Below are 27,370 nucleotides of genomic sequence, written 5' to 3'. Positions count from 1 at the left end.
AGCTTAAAAAGTCACAGAAATGGCTCTTTTTATACAGCTGTGATTCTGTATATGAAACTCTGTGAATTCCATAAAGTTGGCACTCTCTTCATAATACCTTCTTCTCCTTTCCCATTTCCTATTAGCCAGTCTTGGATTACCCTTCCTGTTTCCCTCTGTGCTGTCATCATTACTACTTCATTCTGCAGTTGGCTATGAGAATGCAGTGAGGTCTACCACTACATGGTGTCTTCTTGGCATACAACCTAGACTCTAATCTTTCCTACTAAGCTGAATCCTGTCCAACATGTCCTGCCTCAATCTGGATGGATCTTTAATCAGAAACCAAGACTGTCTATCACCTAACCATAAGGGTGACCCCGGACAGGTGTTGTAGCTGACATATCCACAATGACCAGCTCAGAGCTCCTGGACATAGGCCCTGAGATCATGAAGCCTTCAAGGCCCATATTCTGATAAGTTCTAGTTTCCTCCTATCCTCCAAAAGCCAGCATGGTTATTTCAACTTTAGTCCAATTTCCTATTAAGTTTTCATTCCCAGTAATGTTAAATATCTCTAAAGTAACTTTATTTCCACAGTCAGGAAGGACAGGTGATTGCATTAAATATTTCACTAAACACAGAGAAAGATTCCTCTTAATTTATACACAGCTTTCTACAAAATTTTGTTTGAAATTTAGAACTTTTGCCAGGGAAAAAATAATAATGTTCAAAAAAGACTATTTTTAAATGTCTCCTTATCAAGAATACTATTCTAACTAATAAGGAAGCAACTGACAGGATTTGATTTACCTTATTGCATTTGAAATATAAATAGGTAGTATGTAATTTGTAACCTTTTCATTGTCTATAGTTAGCCTCAATTGGAGTAGAACAAACAGGGGAGATTACACGGAATAGAGACCCCTGGGACCAGATGCATATTCACATCAATAAGAGACCTCTCTAGCTAGATGAGTTGTTGGGAGGCCAAAAGGCAGTTTCAGTCTATCTTCCTAGGTGAGACTGTGCATTAAAACTCAGTTGTTAACTTTCTTTTACTCATTAACCTTTTTGAAAACATCTCTTTACAAGGTGCTCTCTCAAACATTTTTTCTTCCTCCAAAAAGCCCCCACAAAGCATGGAAAACACAGCCTTTTTGTATCCTTCTACAATTTCTGAAAGATATAAAAGGTACCTTAAATGGTCTGAAAAGCAGATAGAGCTCCCGAGGTTTGATATCCAGAGGGAGACCACTGACAAATAGGGTCCGAACCTAGAAAAATAAATTTAAGAAGTGAGTAAAGGTGTGGACACAAGCCACAAGATAGCTGTCACCTGAAATTTCAAAAATATTTCCCCAATTATTCATGGCTCCTACCAAATCCATGCTCTTTCCATGATACAATGAATACTGTAATGTGGAGATGCCATTAAGCTCTTATAGTTATTTCTACTTGGATTTCTCAATGAATTATATCTAGCTGATTTAAAATTATAAATTGACTTCCCATTCTCCAACCAACTACTTCCCAGTTCTAAAATCAGAGAAGGAAGTTTGTGTTTCCTTATAATTTAAGTACTAGCTTAAGAAAAATACAAAATGAGTACGGTAAATCTACCACTCCTGTGCTCTAACCATATGACCACATAAGGAGCTTCAAAACTAAAACCTGAAACAATTTATTTCTCCTGCTTTTCCTGTTACTGCTTCCCTCAATGATGTTAATTACAATAATTTTTAAGAAATATAAAAGTACAATAAATACGTCAAACACATCCAAGTAGTAGCTACAGTGTGTAATTTTGTATCTGCTCCGTTATATTCCCAATGTATTCTTCTATGGTACCACCAGCATGTATGTCTACTACGTACAAGGTAACCACTAGGTGCTGTTGACAAAACTCATTCAAGACATATATATAAATATGCATGGTTCAAGGCGCCCAGTACAAACTATGTGCTTAGTGTCCACCAACATACAGAACATAAATGACACTGAGAATGAGAAAGCATATTAGCATCTGAATGTGAACTTAAAGCACTGGTAGGATTTTAACCAGATGGAGACAAAGGTGAGGTGAGGGTGGGTAAGAATCACAGGCAGAAAAAGTATTAACCAAGGTAATGATGTGGGGGACAGTACACTGTGTTCTGCGGGCAGGGTGGGCCAAAACTGAACAGGAATTTGTAACTTTTTCATGATCTACAACAAAAATTACTGTTTCATGTGTACTTAAAACAGATATGTGTTTGCTGTTGTTGGGTAGAAACTTGGGTCAAACCACAGGGCATATCAAAAGCCTAGGAAACTGATCTTGATTCAGTAGGCAAGGAATAGCCATTGAATATCCCCATTTTTTATTCGACCCAGGTAATACAATATGATTAAGTTCTTCATTAGGTTATCTATCATGTCGCTACTTAAAGAAAAATTCAATGCTCAACTGTTAACCACCCATAAATATAAAAGATTTTTCCTCGGTGAGAAATAGAACATTTCCTAGGTTTCTGACACTTTCTACTGATTCTGATTGTACAGAAGCACAAACTAGCAAGCAAGACCCTTTTATTAACCTAGAATAGTATACAACAAAATGTCAGGTCATTTGTATACAGGTATTTAATAAACACTATTATGATACAATAGTGCCAGAATTCTAATTTATTATTTATATTTCAAGCAGATATTTTTACATAATTGATATACAATGAACTATATACATCTTGAAAGTATACAATTTAAGTTTTGACACATATAACCTGAGAAACCATCACAATTAATACACTACCAAGAGTTGTCTCACATCCCTTTAATCCTTCTTCCCAGCTTGGCCCACCATCTCCCATTCTTAGGCAAGCACTAATCTGGTTTCTGATGCTGAAGATTACTATGTATGTTCTGAAAGTTTACACGAATGGCACCACAGACTATGTACCCATTGTCTGGATTCTTTCACCCATCCATGTTGTCAAATGTATCCAAGTCTGTTCCTTTGTCACTGAGTGGTATTCCGTTATATGGATATCACAGTTTATCTATGTACCTGTTGACATTCAATTTCTTTCTGGCTTTTGTAAATAAAATGGCTATCAGTATTCACATACAAGTCTTCATATGGATGTATACATCTTTTTTTTTTTTTTTTTGGTGCTGGGAATTGAATCCAGGGCTTGTGCATGTAAGGCAAGCACTCTACCAACTGAGCTATATCCCCAGCTTTGTATACATCATTTTTGTATAAATACCTAGAAGCAGAATGGGTATATATGGTAGGTATAAGCTCAGATTCAAGGCCAGCTTAAGCAAGCTCAAGGCCAGCCTGGACAAACTAGCAAGACCCTGTCTCAAAACTAAAATATTAAATTAAATTTAAAAAGGGAGCTGGGGATGTGGCTCAAGCGGTAGCACGTTCGCCTGGCATGCATGCAGCCCAGGTTCGATCCTCAGCACCACATACAAACAAATATGTTGTGACTGCCGAAAACCAAAAAATAAATATTAAAAATTCATTCTCTCTCTCTCTCTCTTTAAAAAAAAAAGGGGGGGGGACCTGGGAATGTAGCTCAGTGGTAAAGGATCCCTGGATTAAATCCTCAGTATCAAAAACAAAACATCAAAAATTACTATGTTTCATGTGCACTTAAAACAGATATGTGTTTTGCTGTTGTTGGGTAGAAGAGACTATACATATCAACTCATTGTTCCAAGTTTTTCATATAGTTTGCCTTCCTTCTCTCGATATCTTTGACACAGATAAAGAAAGGTCCTGGGAAGAGTCTTTATATCAAGGTTGCTAAAGCTGACAAATGCAAAGGATACCGACCATGAGGGAATCTTGCTATACAGTGTGCCCACCATCTGTTCAATTTGGCTGTTCCAATCAGAAAAGCCAGGACAGATAGGGATTCCCACCTCCCATTCATTCAGATTCTGCAGAGTGTCTACTACCTTCCTGATGTTGCCAGGTACTGCCTAGATTACAGAGATTTGAACAGAAGTAACATGATAAGCAAATCCCGTATTCTAAATGCTGGGGCACCATTTGTTGAGAAGCTTAGCTGAGGTATGTGGCAGGTATCAATTAGGACCTGAGGAGTTTGCCTAGTAAATGAACTACCATTTATAACATTATTCTAAAAAAAAAAAAGTTCTCTAGAAATCAGGGGATTATCAATAAAAGTTTCTTATGTTGTATGATAGAATATTTTTCATCCAATAAAAATATGCTCAAGTTAAAAGTACATATAGTTCAACTCTATTCTGCAAAGCAGCTGACATATGTATTTGGAGAGGGGGAAAATGCTTTTTATGATATATAAGTGTTTATATGGCTTAGCCCTGAGTAGTAGAATCGTGATTTTAATAGTTTTTATTGGCTTATTCATGGTTTCTATTTTTAATAAACATGCATAAGATATTGTAAGTTTATTTTGTTAGGTTTAGAACTGCCTTGATTTTATTTCCTGAGGAAACCAGCAAAAAAAAAAAAAAAGTCAACATTTTCATCAATATAAATTGTAAAGTTTATGGAGAAAATTTTCTTATATAAATATTCTAGAATGAGATGTGCAAGTTTTTATCCTAAAGTCTCAATAAAAAACTACTACTCCCCAGGCATGGTGACACAGGCCTGTAAGCCCAGCAACTCTGAAAGGTGGAAATAGAAGGATTGTAAATTCAAGGCAACTTAGCAAGACCCTGTTTAAAAAAAAAGAAAGAAAGAAAAAACTGGAAATGAAGCTCAATGGTAGAGTACCCACCCCCTGGGTCCAATCCCCAGTACAAAAGGAAGGAAAGGAAAAAGAAAAATTGTTGTACCTTTGAGAAGGGGGCAGGAGGGGTGGGTGTGTGTGTGAGACTCCTGGTAAGCCTAAGTTTGTAAATCAACTATAGTGGACACCCAAGAGGCTCAAAGCCAACACTACTTTATCACATTGGAAACAACTAAAAAGGTTTGCATTTCATTTAAACATGGACAAAACCTACATTTCTTAGACTCTAACCAAGTTCACTATTGTCTTAGGAACCTGTCAGAATTATCATCACATTAAGAATATTCCCTCCTCCGACAGAACAGCTAAACTGACAAGGGGAAATAATTCTCAAATATTCAGATTATGTATTTGAGTCCAACTAAAGGTTACTTAAATCCAAGTCATAATGTACTTGGAATCCTTTCTAGATAGTCTCAGACTAGGAAACAATCAGGTTTTAAAAAAGAATGGGAAAGATAATTCTTAAATATCTCATTTGTTTTTCTATGGCAACTGGTGTATAGAGTCACAGGGATATTTGAAAACATTTCTCACTTCTATAACCATTTATTTATTTATTTTAGTTGTAATTGGGCCCAACACATTTATTTATTTGTTTGTTTGTTTATTTTATGTGGTGTTGAGGATTGAACCCAGTGCCTTACACATGCTAGGCAAGTGCTGAGCCACAACCCCAGCCCCTCACTTCCTTACTCTTACCACCACTTTTGATCTGAGTGACTACCTACTAATGCAATTCTGAGTTTTGATTTTTCTAAGTCTATGGAAATCACGAAGATAGGATTCTTGCTTGCAGAGAACTTGCCATCACTAAAGGAAACTGAATATGGATGTGATCATCTGTAGTAACAGAAAGTTTATCAGCTCAGTCACAAAGTAACTAATTAGAACCCAAAGAGTGATCTAAAAGTGTCATACTGAAAATCTATTCACCCTGAAATAGATAATGCTAAATTAACTTTGTTGCTGGTCAAATCATTATCTAGGACAGCAATGTCTATGGACACAGATGTGCCTGGCACTATGCCTTTAGCATTGCAGATATTTACTTTATAAAACACATGGGAAAACACATTTCTTGGTCAAGGACACAGCATGCCTCATAGAAGTTCAAGAGCTGAAGCTGCTGACAGCTATATCCCAAAGGGACTCTAATGGATTTTGTGGATGTACCTCCAGTTTCATTTTTGCCATTTTCTGCTGGTAAACTAAGGGCTGCCCTAGATAATGATGTGATTAGCAATAAAATTCATTTAACATTATTTACTTCATGGGGAATCGATTTTTATTTTAATGTGATACTTTTAGATCACTCTTTGGGTTCTAATTAGTTATTTTTGACTCAGCTAATAAACTTTCTGTTATTGCAGACAATCATATGCAGAACAAAAGAATAAATGCTTGTAAGAATTGTCTTGTGCTGGACATAAGAACAAGGGAGTTTTGGTTCAGTCATTATCTAGCATTACTGCAGAGGCCACAGTTATTAAATGTGACTGTCAGCTCACCAGGAAAGACAAGTCACATTTCCATAATTGACATCTCATTTAACAGGCTTTAATGCAATAAGGAAAGTTGTTTGTCCATCTTGAGTTTTCCTGGATAGAAAGGCCAAAAACAGACCATGAAATGGAAAAGGCCCTGTCTTTAACAAAGAACATGCTTATCTTGTTGGAAATCTAGACATTAAAGGGGAGCAGGCAGAATGCTTAATTTCAGTACACAGCACAGAATTATCACACATACTTTTCAACCAGTGGTCACATCTGATGAACAGTGTCCAAAGATTGTGGATGTTTCCTGTGTATGCTTTAGTTTAGTAGTTTTTCTTTTTCTTTCTTTTTTTTGGTACAGATAATTGAACACAGGGACACTCTACCACTGAAGTATATACCCATTTTTCATTTTTTATTTTTATACAAGGTCTCAATAAGTTGTCTAGGCTGGCCTCAAACTTGTCATCCTCCTGCCTCAGCCTCCTGTGTTGCTGGTATTTCAGGTATGTGCCATAATACTCAAGTTGGTTTTAGTTGTTCATAAAAAGGTTTCACAGATCATATCTGGCTACGGAAGGAAGCAATTTCTTACTTTCTAAAGACCCATGAACCTTCCAATGAGTAAAACCCATGCTGGTATGTCTGTCCACCTATCCCTCTGCAAACTTTCTCTCAATTTATCACATTCATACAAATGTGGACTCTAAAAGCAGCTTTCAAAGGTGCTGTATATTTGAATCATTCTTTTAGAAATACAAGTGGATCCACAGCTAAAATTTTTCTCAGGGAGTTTTAGAGTGTAAAGGTTCTTTTTTTGTATGGTGAAGCAGTCCTAGGCACAAAGTGTACAATCCTGGCTGATTTAGAAATCTACAGAATGTCAATGCATAGCCATGGGAGATGTAAGTATTTGCTTGCCAATAGTTCTAGGGATGACATGACAAACACGATGAATTAACCACATGTCCTAGTTAAGCGGCATCCATGACATCAAATGAAAACTTATGACAAATAGGCAGACAAGATTAGTATTTTTTTGGTGGGGGGAGGGGTACCAGGGGCACTCAACCATTGAGCCACATCCCCAGCCCTATTTTGTATATTATATGGAGACAGAGTCTCACTGAGTTGCTTAGCACCTCGCTTTTGCTGGTGTTGAACTCATGATCTTCCTGCCTCAGCCTCTCCAGCACAAAAATAATATTTTGAGAGACAGAAATCTAGAAGAGGAAAAAGAAAATTAAGACCACAAGAAATCAGAATCAAGGGAGAAAAAAATAAAGGCATAAACAAAGAGATAAAAAAGAAATAGATAACAAAGACTATGTTAACCCATTTATAATGACAGTAACCAATATATAATAAGTAGTAAAATCACATTTCAATTCATGGTAATTTAAACATCCTTATAAGTCCATGTGAACTAACAAATAATTTTTTAAAAAATATACAAACTCATCATCAACTTGAACGTTTAAAATGGTGATTAGATTTCTAAATTAACATGGGACGGGGCTCATAATTATTAAGCGAAAAGGAAAACATCAGAAATTGCTCATCGTCCTGGACTGGGGATGCAGCTAGTATCAGAGTACTTGCTTAACTTTGCAAGATCCTGGGTTGAATTCCTAGTACTACAAAAGCAATTGCCCATATTCCTAATTTAATTATTTTAGTGTTTTTGTAAGTTAGTATATGCTCAATGCTCAAGGGGGAAAAAGAAGACAGTGAAGGAGTATATCCCAAGTTACTTATATGTTAATAGTAGAAAAAAGGTAGAATTATTAAAACTTTTACTTTGTGTTTATAATTTTGGCATTTATATATTTATTAGCATATGTTTCTTTAAAAATGAGAGAAACAATAACAAAAACAACTCAACACAAGCCTAAATGTATCTTCCTCCTTTGAAAATATAAACATTGGCTCCTTCCTATCCAACATCTATTCTTAGAAATTATCTCAATTTTCTACCTGTCCTTGACTCATACGGACACAAGTTTGTCCTTGAGCTATCAAAAGGCAACATGGACATAACTTGCTTCACATTTTAATTCTGACCACAAGTCAGTGCTTGTTTGTTTATATAAATATTTTAGTTGTAGATGGACACAATACTTTTATTTATTTTTATGTGGTGCTGAGAATCAAACCCAGTGCCTCACACGTACTAGGTAAGCGCTTTACCAATGAGCCACAACCCCAGCCCACAAGTCAGTGTTTCTTAAGACTCACCTCTAAAAAAGAACAACCTAACAGACTGGTGCAGTGGCATATGCCTGTAATACCAGTGGCTTGGGAGAAGGAGGCAGGAGGATTGTGAATTCAAAGCCAGCCTCAGCAAAAGTGAGATGCTGAGCAATTCAGTGAGACCCTGTCTCTAAATAAAATACAAAATAGAGCTGGGGATGTGGCTCAGTGGTCAAGTGCCCCTGAGTTCAATCTCTGGTACCAAAAACCAACCAAACAAACAAAACACCTAACCTAAGAAGTGTGCTAATGACTCAAAACTAAGGCCCTAGGAACAGAACCATCCTGTTGTCAGCCAACAAGTATTTTTGCTTTGTGATAACCCAACTTCCCACTAAGACTAGAACAGATGAATTCCTCTTTAATAACTAATGAATGGTCACCTCTCTTCTGAGACACCATCTAATATAAACTTGAGTTTCAAGGACTGAGAAGTTAAGAGCTCTACATACATGCACAGCATAAATTCCGCTGAGCTGGGTTGTTTTAAAATCAGGGATGGGAGTGGGGATGGGGCAGAGCCCTGCTTAGATCTTTTGTATACTGGTTAAATTACTTTATTCATGTAAAATAAATTATGAGTGGATTTGATTCTTTGCTCATCTTGTAAGTATGAGCTGAAGACCACGTTGCAGGGCTAAATCCTACCCAAGGACTGCTGGTCATCTCATTTCCAAAGAAGGCTTTGTTGGCTTAGTAGGATTTTCCATTCAGGTCTTACTGCCATGAAAATAGATCACCACAACCATTAAAATGGTCTGCCAGGCATTTAAATCTGGTTGCAGCTTAGAAACAACTGACTGGCCTTTGGTCAAGTTCCAGTTTCTTATAGGTGCTGGCTTCAAGATGAAGCAGATTCCTTCTTCCCGACAATGGCCACCCACTGGATTCAAATACTTATTCCTCTTTCATACCTGGGAAGTTGTTTTGATTCAAAGGGGTCAGGCTGCTACAAGGACCAAGGATTGACTAACCAAGCATAAAATGGTCACTATGCTGTTCTTGGAGATTCTCAAGTTTGTTTTAAATTTGATAATTATTCCTTCCTTTCTAAAGAAAAAGCCACATAATTACCCATAGGGTATGGCTCTCTAAGTTTGGAGGAATATACTAGTGTTTCTCTAAGTGATATTTAATTGGTTGATCCTCAGGGGGGAAAGACTAATGGGAACATGTATGGAAAAAAGAGAAAGGACCATGTTCCATAAATTCACATACATAAGGCCTGAGCACTGCAGAACAGGGCAAACCATGCCACCTTTGTTTGATCTTTGAGGAGCCTATCTCATCCTAATCCAGATGGTTTCATAATTTCCCAATTTGAAAAGACTTCATAGGAGTCAGGTCCCAACCAGGTCATTATTCATCTAAAAAGAGGAGAGAATAATTAAGAATTTCTAGGTTTTTAAGCAACTCTAGGGAGCAAACATGAATATACATGTCAGCACTGTAACCTCATTATTAAAGAATTCCCTTAGTGCTATCAGAAACAGAGGGAGGTGAGTATTACCAGAGGCAAATCAGAAAATTTGGGTTTGGACTAATCTACATAGAAAACTAGATACACTTATGAACTTAATCTCATTATTAGGAATGTCACTGAATGCTGTCAAACACAAAATAAGATTGTACCTTATAAAGGCAAGCTTTATCCCTTAACTCTGGTCTGATTCATACCTCACACTGGCTTCCTGCAGTTCTCTGAACCAACTTTCAGGTGGTCTGCTCTACTTTAACTCTGGTTGGCCCACTGAATTTTATTGTTCATTCAGATACATTGCTTATAATGCTAAAACATTGAAAATTTAAATATATGTATTAATCCAGTATTTGTAAACAGAAGTTTACTTTGCAATTCTCTGAGATGTACTTACCCTTATGGTTTTAATCCTATAGAGTGCACTGAAGCTAAAAGATGTCAAAAGATCACCACAAAACAAACTTTCCCATGGATTGACAAAAAGAAAGATTTGCAGAAAATATGAAAATTATCTTAACAAAATTCCCAAATCTTTCTTCCTTTCTCCTGCTGCATAGTTTGGGTGATTTTTATTCAAAGGAAAAAGTCATTCCATCTCTCTAAAATGACAAAGAAAAAACTAACCCAGACAGCATACAGAGTTCTTTCCAGTCACTTAAAGGATCTAAAAGAGGGGAGATAATGGATACAGGCAGATTATGATACCACTACTACTATCATATCTACTGAATGAACTAATGAGCCAAAATTATAACTTGAGTACTAGGAATGAGGCATAAAAGAAAGGCCTGTACAACCTAAGAATATCCAGATGCAAATGAATGAGTATTAAGAAATCACTGTGATTTTTTTTATATGCATTTAAGAGGTTAAGTGCTCTAGGCACTTGAAGGAGGGAAAAAAAAAAAAGGTTCACAAAGAGCACAGGGGTTCAAATCCTGATTTTGCAACTCACTGTCTGCTATGTACCATGGTCAGGTCACTTAACCTTTCCATTTCTAAGTTTCCTCATCTCAAAATGTGTCCAAAGTCTTTGATACTTCTCCATTCAAAAGGCAGAACCTATTCCCCTTCCCTTCACTGTGGGCTTCCCTTGATGATTCAATGCCAAAGAGGAGAATATGGCAAAAATGACAGTGTATGACTTCTGTGATTAGGTCAAAAAAGCATGTGGCTTCCTGAGAAGCTGTTCCCAGATGACATACTCTGGGGGAAGCTGATTGTGAGGATGTAATTATACCCAAGAAGCCCTATAGGGAGGTCTACATGACAAATAATTGAGGTCTCTGTCTAAAAGTTGTGTGGGAGCACCACCTTGGAAGCAGATTTCTGAGCCTCAGTAAGGTCTTCAGGTGACTTCAGCCTTCACTAAAAATATCTTGACTACAACTTTATGAGACCCTAAGCTAGGCCACCTATCTAATGATTCCTAAATTCCTGACCCTCTGAAACTGAAAGAATAAATGTTGTTTTAGTTAGGGGTAACTTGTTACAGCTATTGCAAGAATTAAATAAGTGGATACATGTATAGTGAGTTCAGTGCTTGGTTCATAGTAAGAGTTCAAACAATGTTATTTTATGTTAACATGGTTTGCAACATTCAAAAACAAGATGCATTTTCATGTGCCAAAGCAATCTCCATGATGGGGATGCCTAACTGTTCAGCCCAGAGCAACCGAGTAAGCCACTTACAGAGTGAGACCTCTGAAACTATGACCCCCAAATAAACTTCTACCTCTCTAAGTTGTTCTTGTCTGGTATTCTATTTACAGGAACAAAAAGCTAATGAAGACAATTAATTATGTAATTAATTATCTATATTTCATTCCAATTAAGATATGTGTGGCAAAACAGTTCTCACAGTGAGAGTCTGTGTTCTAATACAATCAAATAAAGACACAATCAAATAAAGACACAACCAACATTGCAGGTATGCAGCTCTGTTGTGCCAAAGCTTTTTGATCAAGCACCTCAGATGACACAGAAAACAAAAAAGCAAAAATATAAATTTAAATACTTGGATTGGTACCAGGAGGGGCTGGGGATGTGGCTCAAGTGGTAGCGCGCTCGCCTGGCATGCGTGTGGCCTGGGTTCGATCCTTAGCACCACATACAAACAAAGATGTTGTGTCTGCCGAAAACTAAAAAATAAATATTAAAATTCTCTCACTCTCTCTCTCTTTTTTTTAAAAAAAATTCCATTGTGATTGATACCAGGAAAAAGACTAAGAAGGTCAAGCCCAAGGAAGTTCACAGAGCAGATATATGTGCAGGCTACATTTTATAGTAACAGTGCTTTGGTGAGTTCATTACTAAGAATCCATTCTCTTTTCTAAATTAATTCTTACAGGAACATTCATTTAACAAATATTTGTTTGCATTTAAAATGCCATGGGGATGGGGGGTGGGAATGGGGGGGCTCTGAGTTGTGGCTTAGCCGGAGAACACTTGCCTTGCTTTTATGAGGCACTGGGTTCAATCCTTAGCATCACATAAAAATAAAAGTAAAAAAATAAAAATAAAAATAAAATGCCACAGGGCCAAAATGCAAATTTTTATAATATATTCTCTTTTAAGTCAGCTACTTCCTTTAATTCACAAACTAGTTTACTTGAAGCACTTAGCCTAATACTTATAAGTACTTCCAGAAAAAGAGCAAACTTCTGTTTTTTAAGTTTAGATCACCTCCTAGCTTTTCTGATTTTAAGAATTTCCAATTTCAGAAAACATTCAAAATTTGTATACCCCAGCCTGTTACAGAAACTACACTCCTCTGAAGACTTGTTCAAACGGATAACCACCTGTAATTATTTCTATTTATGTATCACTTGTATCGTCAATATTAATTTTATTACTTCTTATATATAGTAATTATGCAAAGTGATACAGATAGTATGAGATTTGATGACTTACAAATAGAAATGCATGTGTATGCTGGAAACAAAAGATTTATCACAAATGGACGGGAAATGGTGAGATATAACCTAGATTACTGTGCTTAATATTAATGTGCTTTCAAATCTAAAATTTTTTTTAAAGTCTGTTGAAACACTGAACCTGGGTTTCCATAGTACTGTGTAAATTTTCAATGACTATAATGGAAAAAGACCATTAAAATCATCCAGTAGTGTAAATCATATTTCTACTTTTAAATCAGGTGGTTTGGAGTAAGTAACAATGAATCTTACCATTATGTACAACAATGATCCATCAATAAAAAACATGGGAGGAAAAGTTTTTGAGGGCTTAGGTATTAATTGCTCTCTGGGTATGAAAGAGTTGATTTCCAGGTTACATTCCAACTACAAAGGTATACTGAAAGAAAGTTTTTGTTAAAAGTATACTGGGGGCCCAGGGATATAGCTCAGTTGGCAGAGTGCTTGCCTTGAATGCACAAAGCTCTGGGTTCCATCCCCAGCACCACACACACACACACACAAAAAAAAAAAAATACACACACACACACACACACACACACACACACTAGGGTCTTGCCACTGAGAACCTCTTAACTCACTTTTCATTACATATTCATTTAAGTATAATTATTAAGTAGGTTTGTGCAGTAATTAAAACAGAATGATATCTTAGGCCACAAATTCAAAGAATTTTAGCAGAGTTTCCAGTGTAAAACAAGGTAAATGGGCTCCAGAGCTACCAATATGCAGCCAATTCCTCAGACACTTGGACCTAGTAGCCATGATTAAATAATTTATATTGTTATTATTTTTTACCTTTGTGAAAGCATTATTTAGAAGAGTATATATAGTGTATAAGCACACAAACTCTGAGGCCAGTCTGAGTTTGGAGCCCAGCTCCAACATCTATTAGTTTTGCAGTCTTAGACAAGATATTAACTAATTAAGGTCTCAATTGCCTCATCTGCAAAATGGGAAAAATAAGTGAAGAGGATCAAATAATAAAAACTTATAAAGTATTTAGAAAACTGTCTAGCAGTCGAGCATGTTGGCACACGTCTGTAATCCCAGCAACTTGGGAGGATGAGGCAGGAGGATTTCAAGTTTGAGGAAAGCATGGGTAACTTAGCGAGAACTTGTCTCAAAATAAAAAAAGGGGAGGGGGGGGCGGAGAATATAGCTCAGAGGTAGACTGGTCCTGGGTTCAATCCAGTACCCCCCACCCCCTCCACACACAAAAGGGGCCTGGAACAGAGTAAAGCACTATGCAAGATTTTGTTAAATAAATAAAATAAATATGACCACCTTTAATTGCTATCTGGTAGCAGTTTTTGCTAACAGAAACAGAAAGAATATTACAGAAATAAATTTCCCAAATTCTAAAATTCAAGGTTTCACTTAGCCAGCTAAAGACAATTTGAATAATTACAAATTTGGACTTCCATTTCAAGGTTCAATGTGAATATGTATTTGTAATATATTTATTTGTGAAGAACAAAAAGAAAACATAAAATTTTATAGAAACCAGGTTAATATTTTTCAATTTATGAATTTCAAACCACTCAAGCAATTGCCAAAACTGTTCTTTTCCAAATGAGAAATTCTCAAAATTGTTGGAACCTGAGGGCATATGAGGGATCTTTCAGAGTGGACATGACCTGGCCTGTCAGTGATCTCTGGAACCTTGTGTGCCAGTTCAGCTCTGGCCAGAACCTGGACTAAGACATGTGCAGGCAAAACAGTTCTCACAATGCCAAAGAGTTTGTGTTCTAATATGACCAAATAAAGACACAACCAACATCCCAGACATACAATTCCACTGTGCCAAAGCTTCTTAATCACTCTTCCAAATGATGACATCTAAGTTACTGTGATTTATTTGGATCTTAGTGGAAGAATTTCCAAATAATATAAATCAAATAGAATTTTAAAAATTTCATCAGAAATCTAAAAGACCACATATGTAGATACTAATAAAATACCCATGATTAAAAAAAAAAAAAATCTTTTTTAGTGTGTTTAACACCATAAACCACACACAATACTCTCCTCCCCCAACCAAAATTATATCAAAGGTACTATAAAAGATTAAAATGGATCCTTAACCTTAAATCTTGCCTTGGTGTGGTGGTGTATATCTATAATTCCAGCAATTTGAGAGACTGAGGCAGGAGGATTGAAAAGTTTGATGTCAGTCTCAGCATTTTTAAAAAGGGCTGGGAATGTAGGTAAATGATAAACCACACCTGGGTTCAATCCCCAGTACCATGAAGAAAAAAATTTTAATAGTTTTCCCTTTTCACACTGTGCAAATATAAGCAGAGCTTGGAAAAATGACCCACAATCTTCAGATGACCCTTTAAGGTTAGTATAAAAATCATGTTTTGCCACAACTTAATCTGCACTGCAGAGTATTACCATTCATCAAAAATTTTCAATTTTATTTGCAATGTCATCTTTGATGACAAAAGACATTAAAAAAGAGAACATCAAATAAATACACAAAGACATACATCTTGTTTTAGAAATGCACTAAGAAACAAAACAAAATCACCGTTTTTCTAGTCTCACAATCAGCACTGCTAGCATGCATCAGTTTCTACCAACTACATCAAAATAAAATTGCCAAGGTGTTGGTCTTTCACTATTCCATACACCATCAATTCCCTGGGCTCTACTGGGTAAGTTGTAACAATGCACCTTTGGAATAAAAGACTTTTAATAGTTAATTTTTGCTTCCAAAAAAGGCACTATTCTCCATCTAAAAGCCCATATTAAACTCTACTTCTCCAAGGAAGCTTCCCATTGTTCCACTTCTTTCTTTCCCTATTTCTCCTCTGAATCTCACTGCACTGAGTGAGCAAATCTGTTATGACTTAACCCTGTTCTTTAATTGCTTTACAGGCTTTAGTTAACTCCTTTCCAATTAAATTAGAAATTCCTTCAGATCAGGAAGTGTATCTTATATTATAACTTTGGATTAGGGACCTAGTTTTAGGTATCTAAGTTTCTTGTGAATCTGACATTTACAGATGGTACACTAATCATGATTTATGTATGTGAATAATATATTTAGCGATATGTAAGACAGTAGTACCCTAAAGAATCTGATAATTCATCTTTTTAGTCTTATGAATTAATCTCATCCTAAATTAGCAGTCAACATAATTTGTTTCCAAGAGCCAGCTACCTTCTATAAAATGCAGAAAGAATGACATATGAGATATTTAATTACAAGGAAAAGGAGGCATGAATCTCTAAATAAAGGAAATAATAATCTCTGTGGTTAAAGCACATAAAATAATTAAATGTGAACAAAAGTAGTTGTGGGATAAAAGATGTCAAATCACATACATAATCCCTCCTGATGATCCCCCACACAAACACACCCTCATGTAGTCCATGTTTCACCATTTCTTTTAGATCTTATTTCCTTGACATGTAGAATGTGCTTTAACATTTGCCATCTTCAAAGAAACAACAACAATAACAACAAAAGCATGAAATAAATTAATCGAGTATCTTTAAGTTGTGGACAGGCAACACTATGCAATATTTAGTTGTACACATTTCCATTTTTCAATAGTCAACTAATAATCCTGAGTTGCCTCTTTATTACTCCTTGGGGCTTAGAGTGATATATGTTGAAGAAAATATGGTGAGGTCAAAAAGAAAAAAGAAAGAAAGAAGAAAATAATTAGAAAAGTAATATTCCAGAGGAAAGAGCACGTAACTGCAAGAATTTTCTAGATGTCTGTTAAAACACAGATTGCTGGGACTCTAACCCAGAAATTCTGATCAGTGGATTTGGGGATGAAACTTAGGAATCTAAATTTTCTTTTTTGGGGGGAGGGGTGAGGAGTAATCAGGGATTGAACCCAGGGGTGCTCAACCACTGAACCATGTCCCCAGCCCTATTTATTATTTATTTATTTAGATATTTATTTTTTAGTTGTAGTTGGACACAATACCTTTATTTTATTTGCTTATTTTTTATGTGGTACTTAGGATCGAACCCAGGGCCTCACACGTGCTAGGTGAGCATTCTACCACTGAGCCACAACCCCAGCCTCCCTCCCCAGCCCTTTTTATTTTAAGACAGGGTTTTGCTAAATTGCTTAGGGTCTTGTTTAGGAGTCAATTTTTTTAACAAGCACCAAAGATGTTTTTCTTGACCAGGCACATTTGGAAAAACATTGATATAACACATGACTAAAAATTCAGAAGGGTTTCTAGTTTAAAAAGAACATACAAGCAACATTCATTTATACCTATTCCCACTGGGATTAAGTTTTGGTCCCGGAAAATTCCTTACTTCCAAGTGTTACTGGGCCTAGGGAGACACTGCTTCATCTTGGAAGAGGGATCTTTGAGCCAAACCAAGAGTAAATCTTGTATAGGCAGAGAAGAATCAGATCCTTTCAGATGAGAAACAAGTTTGCAATTTATGAGGTATTTCGGCACCACCTTAGGTGGAAATCACAAAATCTGTGATACCATGAACTTCCATTATTTTTCTTTACTGAAAACAATGCAATTAAACTATAATTCTTTTGAGACACTCCCTAAATTTCTAAGAAGCTAAGTCTGTCATTTTTTTTAAAGAAAAGTAGAATATCTGAGCAGCAGATTCACAAACCAAAGGAAATGATTAATGAAAGCTTACTACTTGTAAAGAGCTGCAATTTGTTCAAACTTGAGTGCACAATCATCATACAGAATTTTATAAACATTAGATTCAGTAGATCTACTGGGGCCTGAAATTCTGTAATTGTAACTAGCTGCCAGGTCCATATAGCAAGCTAGCAAGATTATACATGAGTAGTTGACTGAACTTTAATGTGCATGAAGATCATGGGGAATATACAATGGTTATTCAAAATGAAGACAGATTACTAATAAAGCTTAACACCTAATTCTTGGGAACTTTCAGGAAAGGAAGACACTTGTACTAAGTAACCATACTTCAAGGCAGTTTATTTTGCTGATATGTAAATGGTTCTATGGTAAAGCTAGCTGTCTTGGTATATGCTATGTAGTACACACGACTATAAAAAACTCAATAGTTTGCAGGAACTTGAGGCTTAAGGACCACTTGGCATTCTTCCCCACCTAGGCTATAATCATACAGGCCAAAGATAGCAGAATTAGAGATATTACAAACCAAAAGAAATGAGAGAAAGCTCATTCCTATGTACTAACAGTATTTTTTTTTAATCTTGGAGTAGGTAGAGGTGGGGAAGCTAATAAATACAGTTATGATGATCATGTGCATCTAGTGTGCCGATAAAATGCCAGCAAAGAATGCCTAACTCCCACCTAGTGATTCTCAACCTCTTCTTCCCATCACATCTAGCAAATTTTGCTAATTACAATTTGGATGCCTTCTCATAACTGGTAACACACAGTACAATCATCTCTGTACATCAGTCATTCCTTCCCTCCAGTTCTCTCATAGCCTGGACTTTAAGAACCCTGGTTTTTGGTCACCATTGACTTTCCTCAATATACACATATTTTTCATAACTAAACACTAATGATGTAAAATGCATTTCTGATCATTGCCTGCCTCTTATTTAAGTTTAATGGTCCGTGAACCTTGTGCAATACATCTTATATTGATCTTAGAAATGTGGAGGCATCTTGAAAAACAGAAAGGTAGAGTAATACAGAGGAAAAGCATTTGACAAGGAATTTTGAATCCTATGTTCTAGTTTAATGATGTTTATCTGCCATTTCCATAAAAACTACCATTTATGGAAATGTCACCTTTCTGAGCATGCTTGAAATACTATGACTAATATAATAATGGAAAAAGAAACAAGCTAATGACAATTCCTGGAATAATACTATTATTGCTGACTGTTCACCATTCTCTAGAAGATGAGAAAGGTCTGTACAATTTGCAATTTATTTTTTAAAAAATGGGCTCAATGTCTACATAAATAAAATATGCCTGTGTGAATATCTCCAGTTTCTCACTTGTTCTCAATTCTTAGCAGTGTATCCATCACAAACAGATTGTTTCCTGCTGGGATACATCAGTAAGATGGCAGTTTTCCCTGAAAGACACTAGCCCTATTTACACTTCTAGAGCCTGAAATAATGTGAGGTATTCCAAAGAGAAAACTGTTTGAAAGAAGAAAGATAATAATCTTTATCAAAATCTCAACTCAGTTCCTGTGTAAAACATTCTGGTTTTGCTTGACAGACAATCTTCACATGACCTATATCAAAACATCCACTAAATAATGAAAGACAACTCAGTCCTGCCTAGTCAGCAAAGCCCCATGTGAGTACAGACCTGTGTCAATGGCTGAAGTAATTCCTGATAAACATCATTTTATACATGAAGTTTATTATAAAAGGAACAAGTTAAGGACAGGACATATTTTAAAGATCTTTTGTTTGGGGAAGTATTAAAAAGAAATCTTCTGAGTCCAAGGGCATTGGGATGCTAAGTGTGAATCTAAAGACTTCAAGAAACCTGGGTTCCTCAAGTGTGAAATGCTACTTCTGCTATAAAGTCATATAAAGAAAGGAAATGCTGTTCTGCTGTGGCACCTAGTGCCTGTGCAAGACCCAAGGCTGGGTATACAAATAATTGATTAGTCTACCTCCAGGGTATTTAAAGCAGTCTTTTTTTTTTTTTTTTAATGTTAAGAAATGCTTTCAGGCAATCGGAAATCAAATAAAACCAAATAAACTAACTGCTACATTTACCTGTGTTGTCATTCAAGACTGTGCCAGCTGTTAAAATTCTTTTTTTTTTTCATAGTCATGCCATTCCAGAAGTATTATGCAGCATTTTATGTGACAACTTTTACCTCTTCAAGTATTATGACATTCACTCACCACTCCGGGGCTCCCAGTCAACAACAAAGGTGTGGGCATGTAAGATGTTCTGCTTGTACTTCCAGACCCTTACCAGAAATGGAATAACACTATTATTCCATGGTGTGCCCTCCTTCCTTCTCAAAGTCCAATTCTGGGTACGAAGAGTAAAAGCAGAGGTGAGATTAAAATCATCCAGTGTTTCTACCAGGCTGAAACTACCTGGCAGGAAATATCAAGCCCAAAGAAGTCCATCCACAAGTCTATTTCATGCTGAATTGTTTAATTATTAATTATTGGGAACTACCTTGCAAATGATTACTTATTCTACCTCCAGGGCTTTTAAAGCAGTCAGTCTACTTTTAAACAAATATTAAAAGCTGGCTAGTCACTGTGCTCCTTGATTTAAAACTGTCTAGATGTGGCAATCTAAATTTTCCTCCATCTTCCCATCCTTTCGTTTTAAGAGGCAAATTATTTGGGAGAAGGAAACCATGTATTATTTTATTTTGATGTAGCAACCTGTATTTCATCTGTGTTCCCCAGTAACACCTCTACTTGTTTAAAAGAAAGATAAACTATTCTTTAAAAAGGGTTGGAGCCCTGTTTCTAAACAGGACATCTTAACTGACTTGAAATGTAACTAAAAGTAAATTGTAATTTTTCACGATTTTCTGTTGAAACCAAATCCTACCCATAAAACTGTATAATTGGGCACTGAAGGAATCCTTTCTAAAACATAGAAAAATACTCTCTCAAAGACAAAATATCTAACAGACCAAGAAAAGCAGAAAATTTAGAGTCTGGCCTCAAGTATCATTTGAGCAGTGATGCTCCTCCAGCCAATCACCACAAGGCCAAACTTCCCTGTGTGAGGTAGAGGTGACAGAGCTTGCTTCAGTCTCCATGCAAAAGGAGGCAGTGAGAAGAGGACCATTTTGAAAACTAAAAGCTGAAGGGGAGAAGGGGGACATTATTGAATTTGCTTCAAGATATCAGAATAGGGGACACTAAGGCAGAAAAGGAAGATCATGTTCATTTCCTTGTATTTAATGTCTAAATTCATGCTTTAAGAGCACTGAAAGTTTTTTATTTTCTGTTTTCCATGGCAAACTGTTCAAAAAAAGCTTGAGAAAGTAGGCTTTGCACTGTCCTCATTACTGCAGAAATTTCCTATAATTCTACAGCATCGCCAGCAATAAAATGCAATGCACAACCCCCCCTCCCAAATTTCTAAGTCTGTGTTCAATTCTACTCCACGGACTTGGCAGGCAAGCTAGCCAAAATGACAAAAGAAACATCCCAGGGGCACAGTTTTCACTCTTTGATAAAGCAGATATAGAGAAGAAATGAACAGTATATACAGGTTAAAAATAGTACCAAGCATTTTATTACATAACTTATTTAATTCTAACTCAAACTAGGTAAACTAGGTTCTATTTCTGTTCCTATTTGATAGATGAGGAAACTGGGATTCATAAAGTTCAAGGTAACTAAACTAGAAAGTGACAGAGCCAAGATCTGAACCTTGAACAAGACCTGACTCATGAATCCAAGGTCTCACCCACTGCACACATTTTTACCCACTACCCTCTATATACTTTTTCAAGTTCCTACAAAGGTCTATGAGCCACTCTTTTATGTGTACTGAAAAGTCTATAGTATTTGATTTTTTAAAAAAGACATCTTGACTTCAATTTGAGAGGCAACACAGTCAAGGAGGGGACAAAATCAAAAGGAGAATGGTGTTAAGACTAGTACTGAAAACAAATGGGAGAGCTGATCCTCAAGTTAATATAAAGAAGGGTGCAAGGCAAATACTGAAAACATGTTATCATGGTTTGGATGTGAGGTGTCTCCCAAAAGCTCACATGTGAGACAATGCAAGAAGGTTCAGAGGAAAAATGACTGGGTTGTAAGAGCCTTAACCCTAATCAGTGATTTAATCCCCTGATAGGGATTAACAGTGGTAACTGAAGTGGTAGGGTGTGGCTGGAGGAGATGGGAATTAGGGAATGGCTTTGGTGTCTATATTTATATCTGAAAAGTGGAATCTCTCTCTCTGCCTCTTGATCACCATGTGAGATGCTTCCCTCTTCCACACTCTTCTGCCATGATGTTCAGCTCATCTCAAGCCTGGTGGAATGGAGCTAAGACCTCTGAAACTGTGAGCCCTCTAATAAACTTTTCCACGTCTCTACAGTTGTGCTGGTCTGATCATTTAGTCACAGCAGCAAAAAGGCTGACTAAAATGTGTAATTTTGCAAGCATCTTGGTGTCTTCTACCTTGGTTATGCTGTATATCAAAAAATGTGCAGAAGAGGATTTCATACATGCTAACTGTTGCAAGGCATGTGAAAAATACCAAATGCAATATGTCAGTCAGCTTAATATCTCTGTGACCAGAATATTCAATAAGACTTCCATAGAGGGGGAAAAGTTTATTTGGGGCTCACAGTCAGAGGTTTAGTCCATGGTTGGCCAAGTTCACTGTTCTGGGCCCAATTGAAGCCGAACATCATGGCAGAAGGGCATGGCAGAGGAGTGTTGCTTACTATGGTGATCAGAAAGCAGAGAAAGGCAGGCAAAGCAGTAGCAGGGAAGATGAAACTTTGCAGGACACACCCATGGTAACCCACCTCCTCTAGCTGTGCCCCACTGCCTAGTTATGACTCTGTTAGTCCACTGTTAGTCCACTTAAAGAAGGATGGGCTGATTAGGTTACGGCTCTCAAAATTCAATCATTTCACCTCTGAACACTCCTGCATTAACACAGGAACTTTTGGGGGGATACTTCATACAAATATAACATACAGGCTGACTTTTCTAATGCTTAACATACATAGTAAGTTAAATTCTAATTTTCCCAATTAATAGAAAAGAACTATACAAACATTGTCCAGAACTAGAAACCCTATCTAGTTTTATTTTTTTCTATGACCCATTATGAACAGTGGGCACTGTAGTTGTAACTATCTCAAAAATTTGTTTACTTTTCATGTCAGAGCCCTATTACTTCTCTTAGAGAAAATCTAGGAACACAGAAAAGCTACACTGTAGATTGCTACAGAAAGAGGGCAAAGTGGACTAAAAAGTTTTAGAAACCTCCTGTTTATATCACAGAACTTTCCATACTCCATCATCTTGCAAAAGAAATGTAATCAAAAATAAAGTGACTGTTGGGCTGGGGATGTGGCTCAAGCGGTAGCGTGCTCGCCTGGCATGCGTGCGGCCTGGGTTCAATCCTCAGTACCACATACAAACAAAGATGTTGTGTCCGCCTAAAACTAAAAAATAAATATTAAAACTCCCTCTCTCTTTTAAAAAAAAAAATTAAGTGACTGTTATTGTTTTAAAATCTGCCCCCCCAAAAAATACCATACAGCATTTGTTTGGAAATTAGTAATCTATTAGAGAATTAAGTCTAGGATTCACTACAAAAGGGGTAAAAAAATGACAGATGAAATAACATATACTGACACAATAAACTTCTAAATGTATGTATTTCAATGAAAGTTAGATTGAAAACTTCTTTCTTCCCTTCTCTACTGAATTTTTTTAAACCTTATGTTTTACTTTTGTTGTTGGTGGTAGTGGGGTTTGTTTGTCTTGCAGAGCTGGTGATCAAACCCAGATCCTAGTGCATGGTAGTCATATATGCTCTACCACTTAGCTTCAACCCAAGCCCATTTTACATTTTAAAATTATTATGTACCCTCATAAAGCCTTTCCTAAATTAAGAATTAAGAAATCTCTCTCTCTCTCTCTCTCTCTCTCTCTCTCTCTCTCTCTCTCTCTCTCTCTCTCTCTCTCCCTCTCCCCACAGGTGGCAAGAATGGAAGAGAATATATTTTAGGGATACCCAAGACTGGAATCCAAATGGAAGTGAGGCTTTTCTTTTGTTGATGAGTAACCACAATTCACAAAACAATACACTTCTTATTGCACTTTTCAGCAGAACTGCTCATTTCCCTCAGCATCTATTCTTCCCATTTTTCATAGAAATAAATTTCAGCTGGGCACATTAATTTCCTAACCTCCCTTGCTAGTCAGAACTACATTACTAACTTCTGGCCTATGCTGTGAGAAGAACTGATGCTTGTAAATTCTAGGTTATGCCTTTAGAGGGAGTGTTTCTTCCCTTTTTCCTGTTGTTTGGAACATGAGAGTGGAAAGTGAAGCAGCAATCTTAGACCATAATTTTAGACCACCTGTTGAAGATAGCAGAACATCAAAATACAAAGTCCCCAATGAAGTTCCTCATCATACTGACCATAGATAACTTTTCCGAGTTGAGAGAGAAATGTCTTAAGTTTAAGCTACATTATTTGGTTTTCTGTTGTTGCAGTCAATTTCATACCACACATATATGTATACTCACCACTAGGAAGTTATTCTAATACTCAACTAAATGTAATCTCATTTCAAAGCTAAGCTTATTTTAAGTGATGACTGAAAAATTAATCTATCTGTATTGAGCCTTAAAATAAAAAACAGTACAGGTCATCTCAGTTTCTTTCTTTACTTCCTTGGATTTTTTAGTTAACAGTCTAAAATAGAACAGCCTCACCCTTACTGATTGCTGCCCCCACCCAATTCATTCTTGTTAAATGAGCAGAATGTAGGATTTTAAATACTGTGAGACAATTAAAAATAAAAATGTACTAAATGACCATAGCTATTTCACTGATTAAACACAATAAAGAGAAAGTGAACTAGAAGGTATCCATGAATATAAAAAAACTATAAAATAAATAATCCCTTAAAAATATCCTGTTTGTGTAACATGAAGCAATGAAGATAAATTTATGCAAAGAAACAAGGCTTACTTCAAGAAGATGACTTATAGTAATTTTGATTTAACAGTCCAAGTTGTTTTTAGTGAACCGTTCTGGTATACTGAAAAGAGCTCACTCTGTCTTTTGCTGAGTCCTCACATAAATATATTTATGGACAGATTACAGATAATTGATAAACTGGCACAAGGCACATACCTGTAATCCCAGTAACTTGGGAGGCTGAGGCAGGAGGGTTGCAAGTTTGGGGTTAACTTCAACAACTTAGCTGAACTGTCTCAAAATAGAAAAGTGGGGAGTGGGAAGCTGGGGATATAGCTCAGAATACCTTGGCTTCAATTCCCAGTAGGGGTGGGAGGGGTAAGAGGTAATTGATAAATGGCAGGGAGAAAAAAGAAAAATAAAAAAACTCCAAGATCAGCTCTCCTTCTGTGGAGAATTAACTTTTAGGAACTAATGCACTACTAGTTTATGGATAAAGTAGAACACGTACTTCTTCAGGGAATAAATATTTAAAAAACAATAATGATGTGCTACTATTCTAAGTTGTCTCATATATTTGGCTAGTTTGGTCAATGTACCTATTTCTTGGATACATAAGGACAATAAGATTTCCCTTAAAATTTTGACTTTTCATAGACTATGTTTCTAGTACCTGGTGAATCTTTTCAAAAGCATATATTCTTTTCAGACATGCCCACATTCTTCTCTCTTAGTTAGGCTTTGGGTAAATTATATGTATTAAGTGGAAAATGAAAATGAAAATAAAGGCATCTATAAGAATTACAATGTATTTTCTAAGGGTCATAGGATAAAACATACCAGATTACTATAATGCCAGTCAGGCCAATCATAATATGGCTATGAGTTTACACAAAACACAAACCCTGTAGTCCTAAATTCAGGAGGCTCCTCTCCTTGGTATAGAAAAAAGATATTTTAGGAGCAATTAAGTTGCTTAAAACTTAAGAATTTTCTACAAAGTCAGATGCTCCAGAATTGATTCACTGACAGCAAAGCTCAGCCAAAGATTAAGGTACACAAGGGGCTTTGTATTTTTAAGTGTGCTTAAGAACAGAGGTAAATCAAGGCAGAAATCACAAGTCACAACAGAAAAATAATTAGAAATTATTTCAAATCTTTCAAATAGACATTATCTTAAAAAATTGTTTTTTGAGGAGCCATCTGTTTGGCTAGGCAGGGTGGAACACAGAACTATGTTTTCTCATTTGGAAAAAGGGTAGGTGAAAAACAAATGAAATAGAACCCTGAAAAAAAACACAGGGAGTGCCCCCTGCCATGTTCACTTTAAGTCACAATGATTAAATTACTGTTTTAAAGACAAGCTAAAAGTAATAAAGTATAGAAAGAATTTGGTTTTGTACATATTAAGATATTATACTTAACCATATTCCAAATGTTTTAGGACTCTTTACCTCTAATACACAATTCCTAAATCCGAAAGCCTAAAGTTGCCCGTTTGGGGTGAGGGAGAGGAGTGTGCAAACTCACTAGGTAGCAAAAAGTGGCCTAAATTGATATGAAATTATTTTTTAAATTTATCCCCCATAGTGTAAAGATTCATGTTTCAATGCAGAAATACTGTGCTTAATCACTAGGTACTCAGACCTGTTATCTGTGGACTATGTACTCTTGTCTATTAAAATATGAATGTTTCTGAAGTAAGTATATCCAAGAATTTTAGATTAAAAAGCAGTGGACCTTTATCAATTAAACTGCCTACACCATTACTCTATTAGGAACTACTTCTCAAAGGAGGAAACCAAGGGTTAGAAACCTATCCAAGGTGAAAACAGTTACATACCTGTGTCCCTAACCATTACACTATATGCAGACTTTTTTTCTTCCTACACCATTCAGAAAAATGAGGCTTTTTTGCTTTTTAGCAATGATTACCATAATTATTAATGCAATTAATACAATTAAAGAAACTGGGAAAAAAACTAACTTAGGCTTTAGAGAAAAGAAAGTATTATATTTTAAGGGAAAATAGATTTGAGAAACCCTCATTCCAATATTTTACTAGTAAGCATTATCCACGCAGCACATTGCTCCAAATTAGGATTGTCTCAAAGGTACAGAATTTGAAATGACTCTTGTCAAAGCGGGTTTTGGTACTAACGAACCCACTGACAGGGGTGCGGCCAAGAACGTTTAAATACACGCTTTTTTTTTTTAATATAACTTCTATTACTACAAGTGGGTATTTGAGGGGAGTCTTTTTTATTTTTTAATTTTTATTTATTTTTAAAATTTTTTAGTTGTAGGAGAACACAATACATTGATTTATTTTATTTTTACGTGGTGCTGAGGATCGAACCCAGTGTCTCCCACGGGCTAGACAAGCTTTCTACCACTGAGCTACAGCCAAAGTCCCAGGGGAGTCATTTTTAACAACAAAGCTTTAAAAAAAACATCATGGTGAGAAAACAAAAAGTAATGATAGGCGACATCACACTACCAGGAGGAGATAATCGCCAAGTCTATTGGAAGCCTCAGTTCAGTCACTAGAATCACCCAAAACGCCACCCTCTAACCTTTCCCCAACCAGCTGGTGAAGGTTTAAAGGAGCCTTACAAGTGTTCTGGATTTTGATACCCGCCCAAGGCAGAGACTCAGGCCCAGCCGGTGATCCAATATTTCACCACAATGGCTGCCTCCTCGGAGCGCGCGATCGGAAGTGCGACTGCGCCCCTGACCCAGTTTCCGGCCGCGCTGAAGGCAGCGTAGCCGACATCCGCCAGCGGAAGGGAAAAAAACAGAGCCCAAGAGGGCTGTAGGAGACGAGGCCCCACGGTGAGCAAAACAGGAAGCG

General features: G+C 36.5%; 1 protein-coding gene across 5 annotated transcripts in view; it reads right to left on the bottom strand.

Annotated features, from left to right (window-relative positions):
- The window catches only part of Rbpms (RNA binding protein, mRNA processing factor), a 173,323-nt gene that overhangs the window by 99,142 nt on the left and 46,811 nt on the right, over window positions 1-27,370 (bottom strand). For 3 of the 5 annotated variants that reach the window (XM_058582296.1, XM_058582297.1, XM_046453306.2), the window contains exon 2: window positions 1,179-1,256. In XM_058582296.1, the coding sequence (XP_058438279.1) occupies window positions 1,179-1,256 (78 nt within the window). Of the gene's footprint in view, window positions 1-1,178; window positions 1,257-19,627; window positions 19,655-19,759; window positions 20,448-27,370 lie in introns of those variants that run through there. The other 2 variants (XM_046453307.2, XM_046453308.2) reach the window with 2 other exon arrangements.

Source organism: Marmota monax, unplaced genomic scaffold (assembly GCF_021218885.2).
Source record: "Marmota monax isolate L192 unplaced genomic scaffold, Marmota_monax_Labrador192_F-V1.1 WCK01_AAM20220418_F8-fsc00117, whole genome shotgun sequence".
In the NCBI taxonomy this organism is placed as follows: domain Eukaryota; kingdom Metazoa; phylum Chordata; class Mammalia; order Rodentia; family Sciuridae; genus Marmota; species Marmota monax.
This window is presented reverse-complemented; position numbering and strand designations above follow the sequence as displayed.